Here is a 21869-nt window from a genome sequence, read left to right as displayed (position 1 = left end):
AAAAAATAGGGTTATTCAACTTTTTTTTTTATTTCTAATATAAAATCTATTAAACTCTCCCTTCTCTTCTTCTCATCTTAAACAAGAAACAAAAGAAGGAAATTATAAGAGTTTTGGGGGTTGATAATACAAAACCATTTCAAAACCTAGGAGAAATTTGGTACAAAAGCCAAATAGGTCAATTTAGGGCCACAATAGGGTTACAATTTACAAATCATCATAAGAAGCCATTTTCTCTTATTCTCTCTATATATCAGAGGTATGTCTTCTCTCCCCTCCAATCTACTTTTTTATTTTTATTTTTAATCTCTTTTTACTCCCAATAAAAAAATTGATTCATACTTGCTTCAAATGAAAATCTGGATTTTTTTTTTAAAAATAATACAAAACCCTTCTTTTATTATTAATATACTTTCCTGCAAATTGCAAAGTTGTTCATTTTCTGATTTTTGGAAAACACCTAATACTTCCAAAAAATAAAAATTAAAAAAAAAAATTGAAGAAGAGGGGTCTGAATCTGTTCAAAACTTGAAATTCGACCCCTCACTTTCTCTCCTCTTCGTTTTCCCATTGATGCCATCTGCAATTTCTGCTTTCTTATTTGTTTTAGAGAGAGAAACAAAGCGCGGGACGCCCAAATTTCTATCTCTCTTCGATATGTACAGAGAGAAAGAAGCCACACATAGCGCTTTCTCTCTCTTTAACTCAACCACCCTATGTTTCTCAATCGGTACCTTTACTTATCAATTCTCACTCCGAATGCTTCAATTCGAAGTTTGCTTTCGGATCTTTTTTGTGCGTTTGATTTTTTTTTTCCGTTTGTGCATATGCGCTTTTGTTGTTGTTGTTGTTATTGTTGTTGTTGGAATAGAATTGAAACAACTTTAGAATGATACTTTTGGGTTTATGGATTTGAATCTGTTATACGTGGCAGGGTGGTTGATGTTCGATGATGGAGTTGCTTCTGAATTTTACTAAAAGCCCTTAGAAGAGGTTGAAGGTGAAGTTAACATTTGTGTTGGTTGTTGTTTCCTTTTCAATGTTGTTTTGAAAGGAGTTTAGTTCTAGTCTAGAAATATGATGTGTAGTGGTGAGCCTTTGGATTTGTATAAGCTATTCATGGTGGTGAAGGAGAAAGGTGGCTATGATGCTGTTTGTAAGAATATGCTGTGGGATTTGGTTGCGGAAGAATATGGTTTAGGTTTAAATGTTGGTTCATCTATTGAACTTGTTTATAGTAAGCACTTGAGTACACTAGAGACATGGCTGAAGAATGTTGCTGATAGTAAGTTCCCTGAGTGTGGTTTAATGGATGATAGGGTTAGTTTTGGTAAGAAGTTGATGGAGGTGCAGGCTGATTTCTTGTTAGATGTTTATAGCGAGGAAGGTGCAGGGGATAAAATTAAGACAGCATGTGATTTCGTGGATGGAAGGAAGTTGTGTGGAACTAATAGGGTTAGGGGATTGAATCCTGAGCTCAGCGGTGCAAAGAAAATTGTTGATTTGAATGCACTGGACCATAAGATGAATGGGCCTAGTATTGGAAGCTTTTGCAGCAATAACTTTTCAAATAATTCAAGTGATATACAGAACCATTTGAATGAAATTAAGACATCAACAGTGGACATATCTGATGAAGCAAACATAATGCCTACATTGTCGGAAGAAGGTGATAGTTGTGATAAAAATGATGGTCATGACGACGACGACGATGTGATGGTATTGGATCCATCCGATAGTTGTGATAAAAATGATGGTCATGACGACGACGACGACGATGTGATGGTATTGGATCCATCCACTGTTAATAAAGAGAGCTTTGGTCGAAAGAGGAAGAGAGAGTCTATGTCTGAAATGCTAAGCTGGCTTACTGGTATTGCTAAGAATCCTTGTGATCCTGCAGTTGGTTCAATGCCCGAAAAGTCAAAGTGGAAGTCTTATGGTAGTGAGGAGATTTGGAAGCAGGTTTTGCTGTTTCGGCAAGCCACCTTTTTTAGCAGTGATCACGTCAGTTGGCAGGTAATCGTGAATATATTATATAACTATGGACTGTTCATTTGTCATGCAGATCATTAGTGATGTTTTGTGCTGAGACAATAAAATGTAGAAAATCCTAACATGATATTGCTTTTTTACCCTGAATATCTAATTGATTATATATCTCTATGCAATTTAAATTTCTGGTATCTTTTCAAATTGTTACGAATTTTCTTCTGATGTTGGTCTTATCAATCATTAGGCATTTGTAATTTTTCTATTTATAAATGGAATCACAGATGCTGTGTTTGGATTATATTATACAAAGAGTAAAGTATTGTTTTTGTCCCTAACGTTTGGGGTAAATTCCAAAGTTGTCCCTAACGTTTAAATCGTCCTATTTAAGTTCCTAACGTTTCAAAATTGGCTCAATGTTATTTTGCCGTCAGGGATCTGTTAACAAAATTGATGGAGAGACAACATTGAGACGATTTTGAAATGTTAAGGACTTAAATAGGATGAAAACGTTGGGGACAAAAACAATATATAGAAATAAATTTTACTTTTATCCTTCAATAATATCAATTTTTTACGGTACATAGTTATTCAATTATTTTTTAATTACATCTAAGTAAATTACGCTTAATCACATTATTTTCATTCTAAATAAATTTATTTTTTATAATGTTACTCTTAAAGATTTTTACTCATCATGAAATGTTTGTAGAATAACTAATACATAAACTTGCGAAAAAGAAAAAAAATGATACATGATGAGTTTATGTACTAGTCATACTACAAATATTTCATAATGAGTAAAAATCTTTAAGAATAAAATTATAAAAAAATAAATTTATTTAGAATGAAAGTAATGTGATTAAGTATAATTTACTTTGATGTGACTAAAAAAACTGAATAACTATCTACCCTAAAAAATTGATATTATTGAAGGATAAAATTAAAATTCATTTTTATGTATTGTTTTTGTCTCCAACGTTTTCGTCCTATTTAAGTCCCTAACGTTTCAAAATCGTCTCAATTTTGTCCCGCTGCCAATTCTGTTTACAGATCTCTAACGACAGGACAACATTGAGTCAATTTTGAAATGTTAGGGACTTAAATAGGACGATTTAAACATCAGAGACAACTTTGGAATTTACTCCAAATGTTGGGGACAAAAACGATGCTTTACTCTTATACAAATATATTTTCGACCGTCTCTTTTTGTACTGTATGCTTGCTTCAATGGTGTGCTTGACTTCAATATGCTCTCAAATCCTCTATAATTTAATTGTGCAATTTATTACACACACAAAAACATATGTGATGCCTCTGTTGTGCTCAAACCTGGTCTTTTGTGATAATTCAAAAGCATTTAACAACTTCGATTTATATTAACGGGATTATATCTAGCCAGACATTTGCTTAACTTTAATAGCCTATCTTGTTGAAAGAACAAATACTGCATACAGATTTTGAACCATTTTCTGCAGGGAAATTACCAAACTGTAGATTAATTTTTAATGGATCCCACAATTCATTAAGTTACCATCTATAGAGAAGTTCTTAGGAGAAGTGATTGCTTACTTTGTAGATGTCAAACGCTTTTTTATAAGCTGGTTCTTGAGATTCCTTGGATATTTGTCAAATTGTTGCTACTTGTTTCCATTAAATAAAAAATTGAACATATGCTAAAACCAAAATATTATTCCTTTTTTTTTTTGGTAGGGTCAGAAGATGCATCCTTGCATGTATGATGATCAGGTTGGGGCAAACTACAACCTTAGAGAGAGGTTGAAATCTGACAAGAATTTAACTTGTGGTGTCTCTTCAAATATGAGAGGAATACAGGGAGGTTCCGAGAGAAACCCAAGTCCTCATTCAGAAGTGGAGAAACTGTTACTTGACCAATGTAGCATGGTGCCCATTCCTGTTGGGCCATCCCATCAAGCTGAAGTGCCCGAATGGACTGGTGTGGCAATTGAAAGTGATTCCAAGTGGTTGGGAAGCCAAATATGGCCATCAGCAGAGATAAAGTCCAAAGTCATAGAAAGAGATCCTATCGGAACAGGAAGGAAAGATTCATGTGGCTGTGAAGTACAAGGTTCTGTTGAGTGTGTCCGGTTCCACATTGCTCAGAAAAGGGCTAAAGTTAAGTTGGAATTGGGTGTGGCTTTTTATCTGTGGAATTTACACAAGACAGGCGAAGATGTTAGGCGATTGTGGACAGAAGACGATGAGAAGAAGTTCAAGGATGTGGTGAAATCAAACCCTCCTTCACTTGAAAAATGTTTTTGGGATCAAATTTTCAAATCATTTCCTACAAAGAGCAGGGAAGATTTAGTAAGTTACTACTTCAATGTCTTTATTTTGCAGCGCAGAGGATACCAAAATAGGAATACTCCGGATGACATTGACAGTGATGATGATGAATCAGAATATGGTCCATTGAAGAATGCTTTTGGACATCAAACACACAAATCGCGCAACATCACCTTATTGTCTCCCAAAAAGCCCAAGAAAACGGAACATAGCAAGTGAATGTTATCCAAGTCATTGGTTCCATTGAGAATGTAAAGTTCGGCAGCTTCACACGTCTTCATGTCTCGGCAGTTTTCTTTACCAATTGATCTCTCTCCTTAAAATCATTATTGTGTGCATCTCTGCTGCAGCAATTTTCAGTATCAACAGATCCTCCTATCATTGCTTAGAATATGAAATCACCATTGCTTTCAAGGAGTACAAGGCTCAAATGATTGATTTGGTTCGGTTCAGGATAGGAACAATATAGGACAGATGAGAAATGATATTCTGATGGTGGAAGCTGCAAACTATAAAGATTTGAACGGCTTAGAAATTGGAGTTGCATTTAGCTTACATGCCTCCAATTGAGATATGCTTTCTGTCCATCATAATAATGCGTTGCAGCCCCGGGTGATCTTGCACAAGTTTTTTTTTTTTTTTCTTATTTTAAATTTCCTTGTTTTGAGTTTACGAGGGTTTATTAAAAGTTGAAGAACTGCATCAGGAATATAGATCAATATTTTATTTTGAGAGGTTGTGAACAAATGCATCAAGGTGTAATTTATGTAGTGTTGGGAATTGATTTTGTCATTCCAAAGTTAATTTTGCCATTATGGGAAGGACAATTGATATTCTTGACTGTACTAGAAGTCTCTGGTATGGATAATGAGATGGATCGAGGATTTGGGAGTCGAAGCGGTTGTCGGATTGTCTGATTGGAGCAGCGGAGGGTGATACTTGCAAAGACACTCTGATGCTCAAGTCAGAATGGATCTGAGAGATATAAGGTGTGTAGGATGAGTGACGTATCTGAGGGGGTCTCGGGCTTCCTTTTATATAGTTGGTGATAGTTATTTCATCTTATCTTATCTAACTATGATAAGGGAGGTATTTGAATTGAATGTTGGTTAGAGATTGAAGGGTCGTCAAAAGGAGGCCAACCTCGGGTAACCAGGTCGGAGGCCATTCCGGTGTGGGATTCGGGAACTAGGTCCGTAACAGTTGTTCCCGGAGCGAGAGAGTGAGCGTGCTCAGTCTCATCGCTGGAGGAATCTTTTCCTTGCCGTTGTGGCTTGGCAAGAAGCTCGTTTGGTTTCCTCAGACAAGGTCGGGGATTTGGGAAGTTCCTGACCGTTTCATGGTCAGGCAAGGAGTGCATTGTCTGGGCGAAGTCGATAGTCGTCGAGTGGTTTAGATGTCTCATGACATGCCCGTTACTCTTTTGGAAGGGAAGTTTGTCAGTTGCGTTCTCCTAGACGCCATAATGACCTTTAATGCAAAGGGACATTTTAGTTTCTTTCCACTTTTACCCTTTGCCTTTTCGTTTTTCCTTTTGGGGTGTTTTGGTTTTTAATTTGTAATCGTTTCTATTTCTTTTTATTTCCTCGCTCGCAGTTTTTCCTTCTTTTGCTCTACATATTCTTTTTTCTACCGTTTCGTATTCTTCTCTCTGTCTCTTCGAATCTCCGGTTTGTTTGTGTGTTTTGTGCGTCCGTCCTGTGCTTCATGCTGCTCCTTGATCTCTGTTTTTGTCCATCTCCATCAGGTTGGTATTTTTCTCCTCTTTTTGATGCATGTTTTGACTGTCTATTTTTTGCGTTTTCTCTTTCATTTGTTCTGTGTTCTGCATTTCTTCATTTTGTGGTTTTTTTTTGGGTAGGAGTAGTGAGTTATTAGAGAGGGTGAGCACCACTGTTCTGGGCGTAGTTTTGGTTTGTGCTAGGTAGATTAGTGCTTGCGTGATTTTCTTCCGTCTGCTTCTAGTGGGTTATTAGTGGTGCCCCTCTCTTTTAGGTATGGCCCGGTGGAGGAGTGAGGATGTTGGGGTTTCCGTGGTCCCGGCCGGTGGTGTTTTCTGAACGTATTACTAGGTGGCCTCTGATGTATAGGGAACGCCGTCTCGGGTGACGGAGGCAGATCTCCAGCAACTCCATGATCAGGGGGCGATCTCTGGGAGCGGCGATGCAGAGCGTCAGTATGAGCTCGTGCTCCCGGGGGTTGACGAGAGGGTTTGCTATATAAACCCTGACTCGCCCCGAGTTACCGACTAGATGTGGTTGTATGAGTCGATGTTCACGTGACTAGGGGTGCGGCTCCTATTTTCAGAATTCGTCCAAGCGTTGCTAAATCATTGTTCCGTGGCGCCGTCTCAGTTGCACCCTAATAGCTGGGCTGCCATTCGAATCTTCGAGTTGGTTTGTGATTACTTAGAGCTTCCGGTGCGGGTTGATGTCTTTTTATTTTATTTTTTGTGTATCTTACTGAGCAAGGAGGGAAAACACAAAAAGGGGTATGTATCGTTTAAGGCCTAGCCTAATCGACGTATATTTGGCTTGTTTGATGACTCTTTTCACAGGTTCAAGAGGGAGTATTTTAAGGTGCTTCCTGCTCGAGGACCCCACCGTTTCTGGTTGACCTTGGAGGGAAAACATCAGTTCACGACGGATTGGAATTTTGGGGCTGGGGCGTCGTAATTGACGCGGGTTACCTATGAAGTGCTGTCTCAAAAAAAAAAGGACATTGTCGATGTTCTTTGGTCGATATTCGGAGAGCATCCGTTGAATTTCCGGGACGTTATTGGTGATCCAGCAACGTGCCGAACCTACATTGGTTTGTGTTTTAGCTGCTTTCTTTCTCGGTATTTTTGTTTTTTCGAGTTTGAGACTTATGCTGCTTTTCTCTTTGGTATGTTTCAGTTCAAATGGCCGGCGGGTTGATGAATTTGGCGAGGTTGAAGGCTGCCATCACCCAGGAGGAGGGCGAGGGTTTGCTATCGACGCCTCAATCTCGTCCTCAGGCGGATTCTCGGACTGTGTCGCAGGACTTGGTTTCGGTCAGGGAAGGTTGTGTCGCTTCACCGGGGCCCGCTGCCGTCGAGGTCGAGGATGAGGTCGTGGTGGTTTTACCTAAGGCGGCCAGGAAGTGGAGGAGGACTACGGAAGGGAGTAGCAGAGAAAACGTGGAGGAGGAGGGGTGGTGCCTTATGTGATGGATCAAAGTTTTGATGCCCCGGCCTTCATAGATCAACATCTCCTTCCCAAACGGAGGAGTTTTTTCATGACTGCGACGTCGTCAGCTAGGCAAAGTCGGTATACCAGACCCTCCTCCGCTCTGCTACTATTGTCCGGAAGGCAAAACCCGGGCTAGCCCAGGTGGGGCTGCTAGATGGGAAGCTTTGTCAATCTCAGGCCAATGTTGGAAAGCTGAAGGAGAAGCTAGAGGCGGTGGAGATAGCTCGTTTGAAAGCCATCAAGGACGTCGAGGATGCTGGAGGCCAACTCCTTCGTCTTTCCGAGGTCGAGACTTCGCTGCTTACTTAGCTGGCAGGCGGACGAAAGCGGGCTACAGACACTGAGTCGAAGGCTGCCGTCTTGCTTGCCGAGGCGGACGCTCTTTGGGAAAAGGTGGCGAAGCTGAAAAAAGAGAAGGCAACGCTACTAGGGGATGTTAAGGGCACGATCTCGGCTGCCAAGGAGACGATGAGGGCCCAAGCCCTTGTCCTTGCTCCGAGTGTGGATGTATCTGTGATGAGAGCGTTCAAGACTGTCAAGGATGGCTAGATTGTAGACCTGGAGTGAATTTTATTTGTAATTTTTCTTAAGTTTGTAGGTTGTTTCTTGGGATAGCACTTTGTTTGTATGTAAGCCGTTTGTTTGGCCGCTACTTTTACTTGTTTATTTTGAAATTAATTAGGCCGTTTTCTCGATTTTAAGAGCACGTTGTGGCCTTTTGGTAGGCCGTTTGCGTATTGTTGGCCTCTTTGTGGGTCGTGTTAGACACTTGCTTAATTATGGATATCCATGTATTTTGGCGTCAAGAGTGATCGATCTCCAGGGTTAGCCGCATTTGGTTCGTGCCGCTGGATGAGGCAATGTGTTTGAAAGAAAAAAGGTGAATTTTATTTAATGTGTGGGCCTCGTTAAAACCTCCCGGTGCGGGCAGAAAAGAGTGCCCGATAAAGAAACAATAAGACGGTAACAACTTAAAATGAAGGAAAAGATAAAAATAATAAAATAATAAAAAATAAAAAAATGAAAAGATAATGTGAACAACCTTGATCTCGTCGTTTGGGAGGATGCTTCTACGTGTAGTAGTGCCGCAAGTTGGTGGCGTTTCAGGATATCGGGAGTTCGGTCCCATTTAATCGCTCGAGTTTATAAGCTTTTTTCTCGGTTACCGCTTTGATCCGGTAGGGGCCCTCCCATTTGGGTTTGAGCTTCCCTTCTCCAGGTATAGAGGCATCAATGTCGTTTTGCCATAAGACGAGTTCTCCTGCCCCGAAGTCCCGTCACACCGTACTGTGATTGTATCTTAGGCTTATCCTCTGCTTTAGGGCTAGCTCCCGTAGGTGTGCTATGCTCCTGACCTCGTCTGTGAGGTCCTGCTCTGCTCCCTCGTTGTGTCCCCTCACGGTTCTTCGTGGGCTCGGTTCCCCGACTTCTACCAGAATGATGGCCTCTAGGCCGTATGTTATCCAAAAGGGGGAGGTCCAGTACGACCAGAGGACAGATTCGAGTTCGTCAGCTCATAGTCCTTTGGCCTCGTCCAGCCGCTTCTTGATTTATTTCACTATTATTTTGTTTGCCGCTTCTACTTCCCCGTTTGTCTATGGATGTTGTACCGAACTGAACTGTTGGGAGATGCCGAGTCCTTCTATGAATTTTTTGAACCGTTTGTCCACGAATTAGGTCCCATTGTCCGAGATTACGATCTCTGGGATTCCAAATCGGGTTATAACGTGTCTCCAGAAGAACTTCTGGCATTGGGTGGTGATGAGCGGATATTTTATATGCCGTGAAGAAGAAGATAGTAGGAAAGCAGAGATTCAGAAGACAGAGCATCTCCAAAACCTCAATCTGTTCTCCATTACTGCATAACAAATATTATTTATTTTATGTTAATTACTCTCCATAAACCCAACCATTTTTATTATTAATTTCCTGACTAAGAATAACAAAATAACCATAGCTTGCTTCAAGCCGACAATCTCTGTGGGATCGACCCTTACTCACGTAAGGTATTACTTGGACGACCCAGTGCACTTGCTGGTTAGTGGTACGAGTTGTGAAAAGTGTGATTTACAATTCGTGCACCAAGTTTTTGGCGCCGTTGCCGGGGATTGTTCGAGTTTGGACAACTGACGGTTTATTTTGTTGCTTAGATTAGGAAAAATTTATCTTTTTAGTTTAGAGTCACTAAAATTGCGTCTTCTATTATTATTTTTGGTTGAAACTTTTTTTTAAAATCCTTATTTTCATTTTCAAATTTTTTCAAAAATTTTTATAAACTAATAATTGAGTTTTTCTGTTTGAGTTTAGTTTCATATTTTAAGTTTGGTGTCAATTGCATGATTTTATTTTTCTTTCAATTTTTTTCGAATTATTAGTGCTCAGAATATAAAAATTTTTTAAGTTTAGTGTCCTTTGTGTTTCTGTTTTCTTAAAAAATTTTCAAAAGTTGTTCTTAGCGTTCATCGTGATATTCAAAGCTTTCCTGTTTGTTTCCTTTGTTTTGATCTAAAAATTTAAGTTTGGTGTCATTTTTACTGTTTTTCTCTTTCTTCATTAAATTTAAAAATATCTTTTCTCTTTATTTTAATTAATTTTTGAATTTTTCTTTAAAAATTCAGATTTTTATTTTAAAACTTTTTATTCTATCTTATCTTAGTTTTGAAATTTCAAAATTCAAAATCTTTTTCAAAAATCATATCCAAAGTTTTTCAAATCTTCTTAATTAAGTAATTATTTTAGTTTTCAAATTTATGTTTCTCTTAGTTTTCGAAATTTATATTTTAATTTTTAATTATTTTATTTTATCTTATTATTTTTATTTATTTTTAATTATTCGGTTTGTTTCTACTTAAATAAAATAAAAACAAAAATATATTTTATTTGCAATTCATATCAATTCCCTTTTATCCATCATGGACCTAAATGGAAATGAACAGTTTAGAAGGACTCTGGGGTCATATGCTAACCCCATTACTGCTGCATATGGGAGCAGCATCTGTATACCTCCCATCAAAGCAAGCAGTTTTGAGCTAAATCCTCAGCTCATTGTCATGGTGCAGCAAAATTGTCAGTATTCCGGTCTTCCACAGGAAGAACCTACTGAGTTTCTGGCACAGTTCTTACAAATTGCTGACACAGTACGTGACAAGGAAGTAGATTAGGATGTCTACAGATTATTACTGTTTTCATTTGCTGTAAAAGATCAAGCTAAGAGGTGGTTAAATAACCAACCTACAGCAAGCATAAGAACATGAAAATAGTTATCAGAAAAATTCCTGAATCAATATTTCCCTCCAAAAAAGATGACACAACTAAGGCTGGACATCCAAGGCTTTAAACAAGAGGATGATGAATCCCTTTATAACGCCTGGGAGAGGTACAGAGGGATGCTAAGGAAATGCCCATCTAAAATATTTTCAGAGTGGGTGCAGTTAGACATCTTCTACTACGGGCTTACAGAAAAAGCTCAGGTATCTCTAGACCACTCAGCTGGTGGATCTATACACATGAGAAAGACTATTGAAGAGGCTTAAGAGCTTATCGATATAGTTGCTAGAAATTAGCATCTGTACATAAGTAATGAGTCCTCCATGAAAGAAGAAGCTAAGGCAGTATCAACTGACTTTAGTCCTCAGGAACAAGTTGATGAACTCAATCAGCAACTATCTTCTATAACAAGGTAGTTAGCAGAATTTAAGGAGATGCTACAAGAAACCAAAAATGCTAACAAGGATATGGAATCACAATTGAATCAGACAAAACAGCAGTTATCAAAACATATAACAGAGGAGTGCCAAGTAGTTCAATTAAGAAGTGGAAAAACATTAAATACCTCAATTCAAAGCAGCAGAAAGCCAAGAAAAGAACAGCTGATAGAGGATGAGTAACCTGCTACCCAAAATCCCTCTGAGGACAGTAAGAGCCCAGAGAGGAATAAGTCTGGCATTCAAACGCCAGAAAAGGGTGAAAAACTGGCATTAAATGCCCAATCCATGTCCAGTTCTGGCATTCAAACGCCAAAAAAAGGTAGGAATCTGGCGTTAAACGCCCAATCCATGTCCAGTTATGGCGTTCAAACGCCAGTGAGGGATCAGACACCTGCAAGTGCTGATAATAACTCCCTCAAGAAGGCTTCTCAACCTGCCTCTGTAGGAAATAAACCTGCAGCAACTACGGTTGAAGAATATAAAGCCAAAATGCCTTATCCTCAGAAACTCCGCCAAGTGGAACAGGATAAACAATTTGCCCGCTTTGCAGACTATCTCAGGACTCTTGAAATAAAGATTTCGTTTGCAAAGGCACTTGAGCAAATACCCTCTTATGCTAAGTTCATGAAAGAGATCTTAAGTCATAAGAAGGATTGGAGAGAAATAGAAAAAGTTTTTCTCACTGAAGAATGCAGTGCAGTCATTCTAACAAGCTTACTAGAAAAGCTTAAGGATCCCAGAAGCTTTATGATACCATGCACATTAGAGGGTACTTGTATCAAGCCAGCTCTATGTGACCTTGGAGCAAGTATCAATCTAATCCCTGCATCCACTATCAGAAAGCTTGGCTTGACTGAAGAGGTCAAACCAACCCGGATATGTCTTCAACTTGCTGATGGCTCCATTAAATATCCATCAAGCATAATTGAGGACATGATTGTCAAGGTTGGGCAATTTGCCTTTCCCACTGACTTTATAGTGCTGGAAATGGAGGAGCACAAGAGTGCAACTCTCATTCTAGGAAGACCTTTCCTAGCAACTAGACGAACCCTCATTGATGTCCAAAAAGGGGAAGTGACCTTGAGAGTCAATGAGGATGAGTTCAGGCTGAACGTTGTTGAGGCAATGAAGCATCCAGACACATCAAAAGACTACATGAGTGTTGATATTATTGACTCCCTGGTAGAAGAGATCAACATGGCTGAGAGTCTCGAATCAGAGCTAGAAGACATCTTTAAAGATGTTCAGCCTGATCTGGAGGAATCAGAGGAAATAAAAGAGCCTCTAAAAATTCTTCAGGAAGAGGAGAAACCTCCTAAACCCGAGCTCAAACCACTACCACCATCCCTGAAATATGCATTTCTGGGAGAAGGTGACACTTTTTCGGTGATCATAAGCTCTGCTTTAAATCCACAGGAAGAAAAAGCACTACTTCAAGTGCTAAGGACACACAAGACAGCTCTTGGGTGGTCCATAAGTGATCTTAAGGGCATTAGCCCAGCCAGATGCATGCACAAGATCCTATTGGAGGATGATGCTAAGCCAGTGGTTCAACCACAGAGGCGGCTAAATCCAGCCATGAAGGAAGTGGTACAGAAAGAGGTCACCAAGTTACTGGAGGCTGGGATTATTTATCCTATTTCTGATAGCCCCTGGGTGAGCCCTGTCCAAGTTATCCCCAAGAAGGGAGGCATGACAGTGGTTCATAATGAAAAGAATGAACTGGTTCCTACAAGAACAGTTACAGGGTGGCGTATGTGTATTGATTACAGAAGGCTCAATACAGCCACCAGGAAGGATCACTTTCCTTTACCATTCATAGACCAGATGCTAGAGAGACTAGCAGGTCATGAATATTACTGCTTTTTGGATGGCTATTCAGGTTATAACCAAATTGCAGTAGATCCTCAGGACCAAGAGAAAACATCATTCACATGTCCTTCTGGAGTGTTTGCCTACAGAAGGATGCCTTTTGGTCTGTGCAATGCACCTGCAACCTTTCAGAGGTGCATTGTAACACCCTCACTATCAGAAGTCACGCTTCCGGCTGCGCTACTCTGATAGAAAAAAGTATTACGACTACTTTATATATTAAATACTAAAATAGGAGCCTATGACTCGACACTGTATCGCTGTTTTCTTTGAACATCGGAAGTAAATACTTTATCTTAAAAAAAAAACAAACAAGCAGGCATAGATTCATATACAAGACTCCTTACATAATAACTCAACATATTAGAAAATATAAAACATACAATTCCTATCCCTCTTACAAACTTGTAATAACAAAGACGAGGGATTATTCATCAATCCAAATCTCATTTCCAAGTTCATTTCAAAGCCATATTTCAAATAAAATCCTCATCCTCCTCTTTTTCATTCTGTTCGTGAACAATCTCAATTCCAGAACAAAATTCTTTCTGTGATAGGCAAATCAATCTTAAAACGTATAATGCTTAAAAACAAATCTTTTTAATTAGTTACTTTAAATAAAACTTCCAATTTTATAAAATTTCGACAGCATCTCCTCTAAAACTCGGACACTGCCACCCTTTATGGGTCCCATCCAAACATTTCTCAAACCTTTTCTCAAATCTCAATCATTTTCCAAGATTCAGCTAGTTCCAATATCAAATTATTTTCAAAGCGAATCAGTGCCCATAATAAATTTCTTTTTAAAATCAAACCAGCTCAAATACTAAATCATTTATAAAGTCATTTATAAAGTCACTAACTCAAAATTAAACCATTTCCAAAGCCAATTCCTTTACATCATCAAAAATAGCTTCAAAACCAAGAAAAGCCATTTTTCATAATAATCAACTAAATAACCTTTCAAACTAATCTCTTTTCAGTAATCACAAACTACTCAAGTAATCAAGCAATCAGTCATTCAGTCCAGCAAACAACCACATTTAGAAGACAATTATAATCACAGGCATATGTTCTCTCACATTAATATCTATTTACCACAACTCTGTAATAGAAATTAGATTTTAAGAAAAACCCCTACCTTGACTCGTCGAAACCATAACTCAAAATGCGTCAACAAAACCGTTTCTCTTAACCCGAAACCATCAGCAACCACAAACTCAGTCCCTGATCACTTTCGCAGCACTCACAGCAACTTAAGAGCGACATGCAACGCTCACAACACGACCCTACATTACCAGAACCTCAGAGTTTATAACCAAATATAACAGAATACTAACACGGGTTTTCGAAACATAAATACTTACCGAACTAAGAAAATGAAACAACGGCGGTCGCTGAACCGGTTTGGCGGCAGCTCCGGCAGCCACCTTGAACGGCGGCGACGACCAGAACTCCGGCAATGGCGACTGAAACAAACATACAGCGATGATTAAGCTCCCGGAAATTCAAAGGAAACGAAAACCAAATTAAAACCTCACCGGCGGCAAATCTCAGTGGCGGCAGAGGTGTTCTCCGGCGGCAGGACTCGGACAGAAGCTCTAACAACGGCGGATCTGGCGGCGACAGCTTCTCAACGGCAACACACCCCCTGACGGCAACTCCCGCGCAGCGCGTCTCTCTCTCTCGGTCCTGGTCTTCCTTGCGACGGCGATGAGTGGCGCGATGGCAGCGGCGGTCCGCGATGGTGGCAACGAGCTGGAGCACAACGGCGGCGGCAGCGGTGGCGTGGAGCTCCAGCGACGCAGAGGCGCGGCCAGAAACTTTAGCAGCGGCGGATCTGGCGACGGTTCAGGCGAGGACAGCGCTGACAACATGAGCGGCGACTGGGCACGGCGGCTGGACAGGTCGTGGTCCTCCCTTCCTCGCAGATCTCTCTCCTCTGCTTCATCCATGGACGGCGCGATGGCAAGGTCTCCTCCCCTCTCTTCCCGTGCAGCTCTCTCTCAGATCTCCCTCTCTTCTCCTCTCGACAGCGGCGGCGACGGCGGCAGTGACACCCGCCGCACCGCCTCCCTCTTTTCCCCCTTTCTTTCTTTCCGTAGCCTTCCCCTCTCACTTCTCTCCTTTCTTTTCTTTCTGTTTCTTTCTTTCTTTCCATGGATTTGCTGCTGAGTTTAGGTTAGAAAAGGGATTCGGTGGCTGAGGAGATAAGGCAGCTGGGTTTTTTGGGAAAATTAGGGTTAGGGTGATATTTTGGGGATTTAGGGTTTTGGTAAAAATTAGGTATAGGGATAATTTGGTAATTTTAATTAAAATTCTTGGGTCTTACATGTATGCTCTCTATCTTCTCTGATATGGTAGAGAAATTTCTGGAAGTCTTCAGGGATGACTTTTCAGTATTTGGAGACTCATTCAGCTCCTGCCTTGACCATTTAGCACTTGTTCTGAAATGATGCCAAGAGACCAACCTAGTTTTAAACTGGGAAAAATGTCACTTTATGGTGACTGAAGGAATTGTCCTTGGGTATAAAATTTCAAACAAGGGAATAGAGGTGGATCAAGCTAAAGTGGAAGTAATTGAAAAATTACCACTACCTGTCAATGTTAAGGCAATCAGAAGCTTTATGGGGCATGCAGGATTCTATAGGAGGTTTATAAAGGATTTTTCAAAAATTGCAAAACCTCTGAGCAATCTGCTAGCTGTTGACATGCCATTTGTGTTTGACACAGAGTGTTTGCAAGAGTTTGAAACTCTGAAGCTAAGCTAGTCACATCACCAGTTATTTCTGCACCAGACTGGACATTACCATTCGAACTAATGTGTGATGCCAGTGACCATGCCATTGGTGCAGTACTGGGAAAGAGGCATAATAAACTTCTACATGTCATTTATTATGCTAGCCGTGTTTTAAATGATGCACAGAAAAATTACACAACCACAGAAAAAGAGCTGCTTGCAGTGGTTTATGCCATTGACAAGTTTAGATCATACTTAGTAGGATCAAAAGTGATTGTGTACACTGACCATGCTGCTCTTAAATATCTACTTACAAAGCAGGATTCGAAACCCAGGCTCATAAGATGGGTGTTGCTTCTGCAAGAGTTTGCTATAAAAATAAGAGACAGAAAAGGGAACAGAGAACCAAGTGGCTGATCATCTGTCCCGGATAGAACCAGTAGAAGGGGCATCCTCCCCCTCTATTGAGATCTCTGAAACCTTTTCGGATGAGCAATTGTTTGTCATTCAGGAAACACCATGGTTTGCAGACATTGCAAACTATAAAGCTGTAAGATTCATACCCAAAGAGTACAGCAGACAGCAAATAAAGAAATTGATTTCTGATGTAAAGTACTACTTATGGGATGAACCATATCTCTTTAAGAGATGTGCATACGGAATAATTCGTAGATGTGTGCCCAAGAAAGAGGCACAGAAGATCTTATGGCATTGCCATGGATCACAATATGGAGGCCATTTCAGAGGTGAGCGAACAGCCACCAAGGTTCTCCAATGTGGCTTCTACTGGCCTACTCTCTATAGAGACTCCCGAGAGTTCGTACGTAACTGTGACAGTTGCCAGAGAGCTGGTAATCTGCCTCATGGTTATGCCATGCCTCAACAAGGGATCTTGGAGATTGAGTTGTTTGATGTATGGGGTATTGACTTCATGGGGCCTTTCCCACCATCATACTCAAACACGTATATTCTGGTGGCAGTAGACTATGTATCTAAATGGGTAGAGGCAATTGCAACACCCACTAATGATAGTAAGACAGTGCTAAAGTTCCTCTAGAAACATATCTTCAGCAGGTTTGGTGTCCTTAAAGTACTAATCAGTGATGGAGGCACTCATTTCTACAATAAACAGCTTTACTCTGCTATGGTCCGATATGGAATTAGCCACAAAGTAGCAACTCCATATCATCCACAGACAAATAGTCAAGCTGAAGTCTCTAATAGAGAACTAAAAAGAATCCTAGAATGGACTGTAATTGCCCGTAGAAGGGATTGGGCAAAAAGATTGGATGATGCTCTGTGGGCATACAGAATAGCATTTAAGACTCCTATAGGAACCTCTCCTTACCAACTTGTGTATGGAAAGGCCTGTCATCTGCCCATGGAACTGGAGCATAAGGCCTACTGGGCAACCAGATTCCTAAACCTGGATGCTAAGTTAGCTGGAGAGAAGAGATTACTCCAGTTAAATGAGCTAGAGGAATTCAGACTCAATGCTTTCAAAAATGCAAAAATTTACAAGGAGAAAGCAAAAAGGTGGCATGATAAGAAACTGTCATCCAGAGTCTTTGAACCAGGACAAAAGGTTCTGCTGTTTAACTCTAGGCTCATATTATTCCCCAGGAAACTGAAATCCCGGTGGAGGGGACCATATGTGATTACAAGTGTGTCACCATATGGCTATGTGGAGCTTCAAGACATTGATTCTAATAAGAAGTTCATTGTTAATGGACAGAGAGTCAAGCATTATCTTGAAGGCAATGTTGAGCAAGAATGCTCAAGGCTGAGATTAGATTAAAAGCTTAGTAAGGTCCAGCTAAAGACAATAAAGAAGCACTTGCTGGGAGGCAACCCAGCCATTAGCAAGGTTTATTTGTTATTCAAATAATAATTATATGAGTTTGATATAAATTATCTTCAATATTAATTCTCAATTACAGGAGTTCACAGAGTTACAGAAGGATTCAGAGGATTCACAGAGAAAAGGAGTTCACTGGCACGAAAACGCCAGTAAAGATACCTTTCTAGGCGTTTAGAAAAACGCCCAGTGACAAAGAATTTCTGGCGTTTAACGCCAGCCAGAAGCAACAGCTGGGCGTTAAACACCCAAAAGAAGCATCAGCTGGGCGTTAAACGTCCAAAACAAGCAACAATTGGGCGTTTAACACCAGGATTGTGGAGGGGAGGAAGTTTTGTTTCCAACTCATTTTTTTTCAAATTTTCATGATTTCATCCACAATTTCTTGCATAAACATGTTACAAATTTTCATCTTTCAACTTCAATTTCAAAAAAAAAATAATAATAAATAAATAATGATAATAAATTTTATATTAATCCTAAAAGTTCTCCTTAATCTTTCTTTAATTTCTTCTCAAATCTTTTTTTTTTCAACTCATATTATCTTTTCAAATTCAAATTTATCTTTTTCAAATCTCTCTCATATCTTTTCAATTTTAAAATTGCATCTTTTGAATATCATATTTATCTTTTACAACTCACATCTTCTATCATATCTTTTACAACTCATATCTTCTATCATATCTTTTACAAATCATATCTTCTATCATATCTTTTTCAAAATTTTCGTGCCCACCCCCCTCCCTTTTAAATTACCATTCGACCACCCCCTCTCTTCCACCATTCGAATTTGGCTTTCCTTCTATTCCTCTCCTTTTCTTTCTTTTGCTTGAGGACAAGCAAACCTCTAATTTTGGTGTATTTTTCCATGATCACCAAGTCAAGACTCACTAAGATCATGGCCCCCAAGGAAAAACAAACCACTTCAAGAGGGAAGAAAGAGAATAATCCAAAACCACTTTGGAATCAAGATAAGTTCTTAACAAAAGAACATGCAGATCATTACTACAAAATAATGGGTCTAAGATCAGTGATCCTGGAAGTTAAATTCGATCTGAAAGAAGACGAATATCCGGAGATCCAAGAGCAAATTCAAAAAAGGAGCTGGAAAATCCTAGCTAATCCTGAGACAAAGGTGGGAAGAAACATGGTTCAGAAATTCTACTCAAATCTGTGGCAAACAGATAAGAAGAGAAGGACTAGAACCGCCTTCTACACCTTTCGAACCATGGTCAGAGGGAAGGCTATTTACTTCCACCTTGACAAAATAAGAGAGGTCTTCAAGCTGCAACAACTACAAGATGACCCGGACTCCTTTAACAGGAGAATGGTGAGATCAGATAAGCGCTTGGACCAAGTTCTAGAGGACATATGCATCCCTGGAACCAAGTGGACAACCAACACAAAGGGTGTCCCAAATCAACTCAAGAGAGGAGATCTCAAACCAGTCGCTGGGGGCTGGCTGGACTTCATTGGGCGTTCCATACTGCCCACCAGTAACCGCTCTGAGGTCACTCTCAAAAGAGCAATGATGATCCATTGTATTATGCAGGGAAACAAAGTGGAGATTCATCATTTGATTTTTTGTGAGCTCTACACAATTGCAAACAAGAACTCCAAAGAAGCCAAATTGGCTTACCCAAGCTTAATATCTCTGCTATGCAAAGACGCTGGGGTAAAGATGGGAGTGGATGAGTATATCTCAGTCGAGCACCCAATCACCAAAAAGTTAATGGAAGGACAACAAATGCAAGATAACTCCATCAAAAGGAGGGCACAGGAGTTCCTCCCAGAAATCCCTCAGATTAACTACTGGACCCGCCTAGAAGCATCTGTCACCAAGCTGCAAGAAGCTATGGATCAACTGAAAGAAGAACATCAAGTTCAAAATAGCATGCTCTGCAAACTGCTGAAGGAACAAGAGAAGCAAGGGCGTGAGCTACAGGAGCTGAAACGCCAGAAGCTGTCTCTTGAAGGGCCAGACACCCCACAAATTGAAGGAGCATCCATCTTCTAAAATAAAGGTTGTTAAGTCCTAATCTTAAGTCTGTGATAACTTTTTCTATTAGAGATCCACCCTAGGAGTCACATGAATAATAGTAATTAGTATCTTTATTTTTATTTTTATTTTTATATTATCTCCAAGTAAGCTATAATTTATTTTTCTCATCATCATTAAACATGAATAAAATAGCAGATTTTTTAGAATAAGGAGGCAGTTTTATTTTCAAGTTCTTAATAAGAAAAATTTTAATTATTTATATGTGGTGGCAATACTTTTTGTCTTCTGAATGAATGCTTGACAGTGCATACTTTTTAATAGTGAAGTTTATGAATGTTAAAATTGTTGGCTCTTGAAAGAATAATGAAAAAGGAAAAATGTTATTGATAATCTGAAAAATCATAAAATTGATTCTTGAAGCAAGAAAAAGCAGTGAATACAAAGCTTGAGAAAAAAAGGCGAAAAATAAAAGAAAAAGAAATAAAAAGAAAAAGCAAGCAGAAAAAAGCCAATAGCTTTAAACCAAAAGGCAAGGGTAAAAAAAGGATCAAAGGCTTTGAGTATTAATGGATAGGAGGGCCTAAAGGAATAAAATCCTGGCCTAAGCGGCTAAACCAAACTGTCCCTAACCATGTGCTTGTGGCGTGAAGGTGTCAAGTGAAAAACTTGAGACTGAGCGGTTAAAGTCGTGGTCCAAAGCAAAAAGAGTGTGCTTAAGAACTCTGGACACCTCTAACTAGGGACTTTAGCAAAGCTAAGTCACAATCTGAAAATGTTCACCCAGTTATGTGTCTGTGGCATTTATGTATCCGGTGGTAATACTGGAAAACAAAGTGCTTAGGGCCACGGCCAAGACTCATAAAGTAGCTGTGTTCAAGAATCAACATACTAAACTAGGAGAATTAATAACACTATCTGAATTCTAAGTTCCTATAGATGCCAATCATTCTGAACTTCAAAGGATAAATTGAGGTGCCAAAACTGTTCAGAAGCAAAAAGCTACTAGTCCCGCTCATCTAATGAGAATTTGAGCTTCATATAAAACTCTGAGATGTTATTACCTCTTGATTTTCTTTATATCCTATTTTATTTATCTAGTTACTTGAGGACAAGCAACAGTTTAAGTTTGGTGTTGTGATGAGCGGATATTTTATACGCTTTTTGGGGGGTATTTTCATATAGTTTTTAGTAGGATTTAGCTACTTTTTAGTATATTTTTATTAGTTTTTATGCAAAAATCACATTTCTGGACTTTACTATGAGTTTGTGTGTTTTTCTATGATTTCAGGTATTTTCTGGCTGAAATTGAGGGACCTGAGCAAAAATCTGATTCAGAGGCTGAAAAAGGACTGCAGATGCTGTTGGATTCTGACCTCCCTGCACTCGAAATGGATTTTCTGGAGCTATAGAAACCTAATTGGCGCGCTCTCAATTGCGTTGAAAAGTAGACATCCAGGGCTTTCCATCAATATATAATAATCTATACTTTGCCCGAGTTTTGATGATGCAAACTGGCGTTTAAACGCCAACTTTCTGCCCTATTCTGAAGTTAAACGCCAAAAACAGGTTACAAATCAGAGTTAAACGCCACAAACAGGCTGCAACCTGGCATTTAACTCCAAGAGAAGCCTCTACACGTGCAAAGATCAATGCTCAGCCCAAGCACACACCAAGTGGGCCCCGGAAGTAGATTTCTGCACTATCTATCTTAGTTTACTCATTTTCTGTAAACCTAGGTCACTAGTTTAGTATAAAAACTACTTTTAGAGACTTACTATGTACCTTATGACATTTTTTACATCTGAATTTTGTATCTTCTACGGCATGAGTCTCTAAACCCCATGGTTGGGGGTGAAGAGCTCTGCTGTGTCTCGATGAATTAATGCAATTACTACTGTTTCTCATTCAATCACGCTTGTTTCTATTCTAAGATATCCATTCGCACTTTAACATGATGAATGTGATGATCCATGATACTCATCACTATTCTCAACCTATGAACGCGTGCCTAACAACCACCTCCGTTCTACCTTAGATTGAATGCATATCTCTTGGACACCTGGTTCACGAGTTTGACTGCCTCTCCTGACAACAGAGCATTCAAATCCGTGAGATCAGAATCTTCGTGGTATAAACTAGAATCAATTGGCAGCATTCCTGAGATCCGAAAAGTCTAAAC

The 21869-nt window shown here is 39.6% G+C and overlaps 1 protein-coding gene across 6 annotated transcripts; it reads left to right on the top strand.

The window, feature by feature from the left end:
• LOC107635090 (AT-rich interactive domain-containing protein 1) lies at positions 68–5192 on the top strand. 6 transcript variants are annotated; one of them, XM_021121836.1, is made up of 4 exons: positions 430–730; positions 935–2019; positions 3706–4550; positions 4650–5192. In XM_021121836.1, the coding sequence occupies exons 2-3, from the start codon at positions 1078–1080 to the stop codon at positions 4516–4518; spliced, it is 1755 nt and encodes a 584-aa protein (XP_020977495.1). In that variant the 5' UTR covers positions 430–730; positions 935–1077; the 3' UTR covers positions 4519–4550; positions 4650–5192. The 6 variants fall into 6 exon arrangements, with proteins under 6 accessions (XP_016193943.1, XP_020977496.1, XP_020977495.1 ...); XM_021121838.1 differs by having other exon boundaries at positions 432–730; positions 935–1707; positions 1762–2019; positions 3706–5192; XM_016338457.2 differs by lacking the exon at positions 430–730 and adding an exon at positions 68–259 and having other exon boundaries at positions 3706–5192.

This window comes from Arachis ipaensis, chromosome B04 (genome assembly GCF_000816755.2).
Source record: "Arachis ipaensis cultivar K30076 chromosome B04, Araip1.1, whole genome shotgun sequence".
Classification (NCBI taxonomy): domain Eukaryota; kingdom Viridiplantae; phylum Streptophyta; class Magnoliopsida; order Fabales; family Fabaceae; genus Arachis; species Arachis ipaensis.
The sequence above is the reverse complement of the archived record's forward strand: the minus strand, read 5'-3'. Positions and strand labels throughout refer to the sequence as shown.

What these genes read in the sequence shown, in the direction of transcription:
- LOC107635090 (XM_016338457.2), top strand. Translation starts at nt 1,078, where the DNA reads ATGATGTGTAGTGGTGAGCCTTTGGATTTGTATAAGCTATTCATGGTG. An exon ending in GTGATCACGTCAGTTGGCAG is followed by an intron (nt 2,020 to 3,705) that starts GTAATCGTGAAT and finishes TTTTTTTGGTAG; the next exon opens with GGTCAGAAGATGCATCCTTG.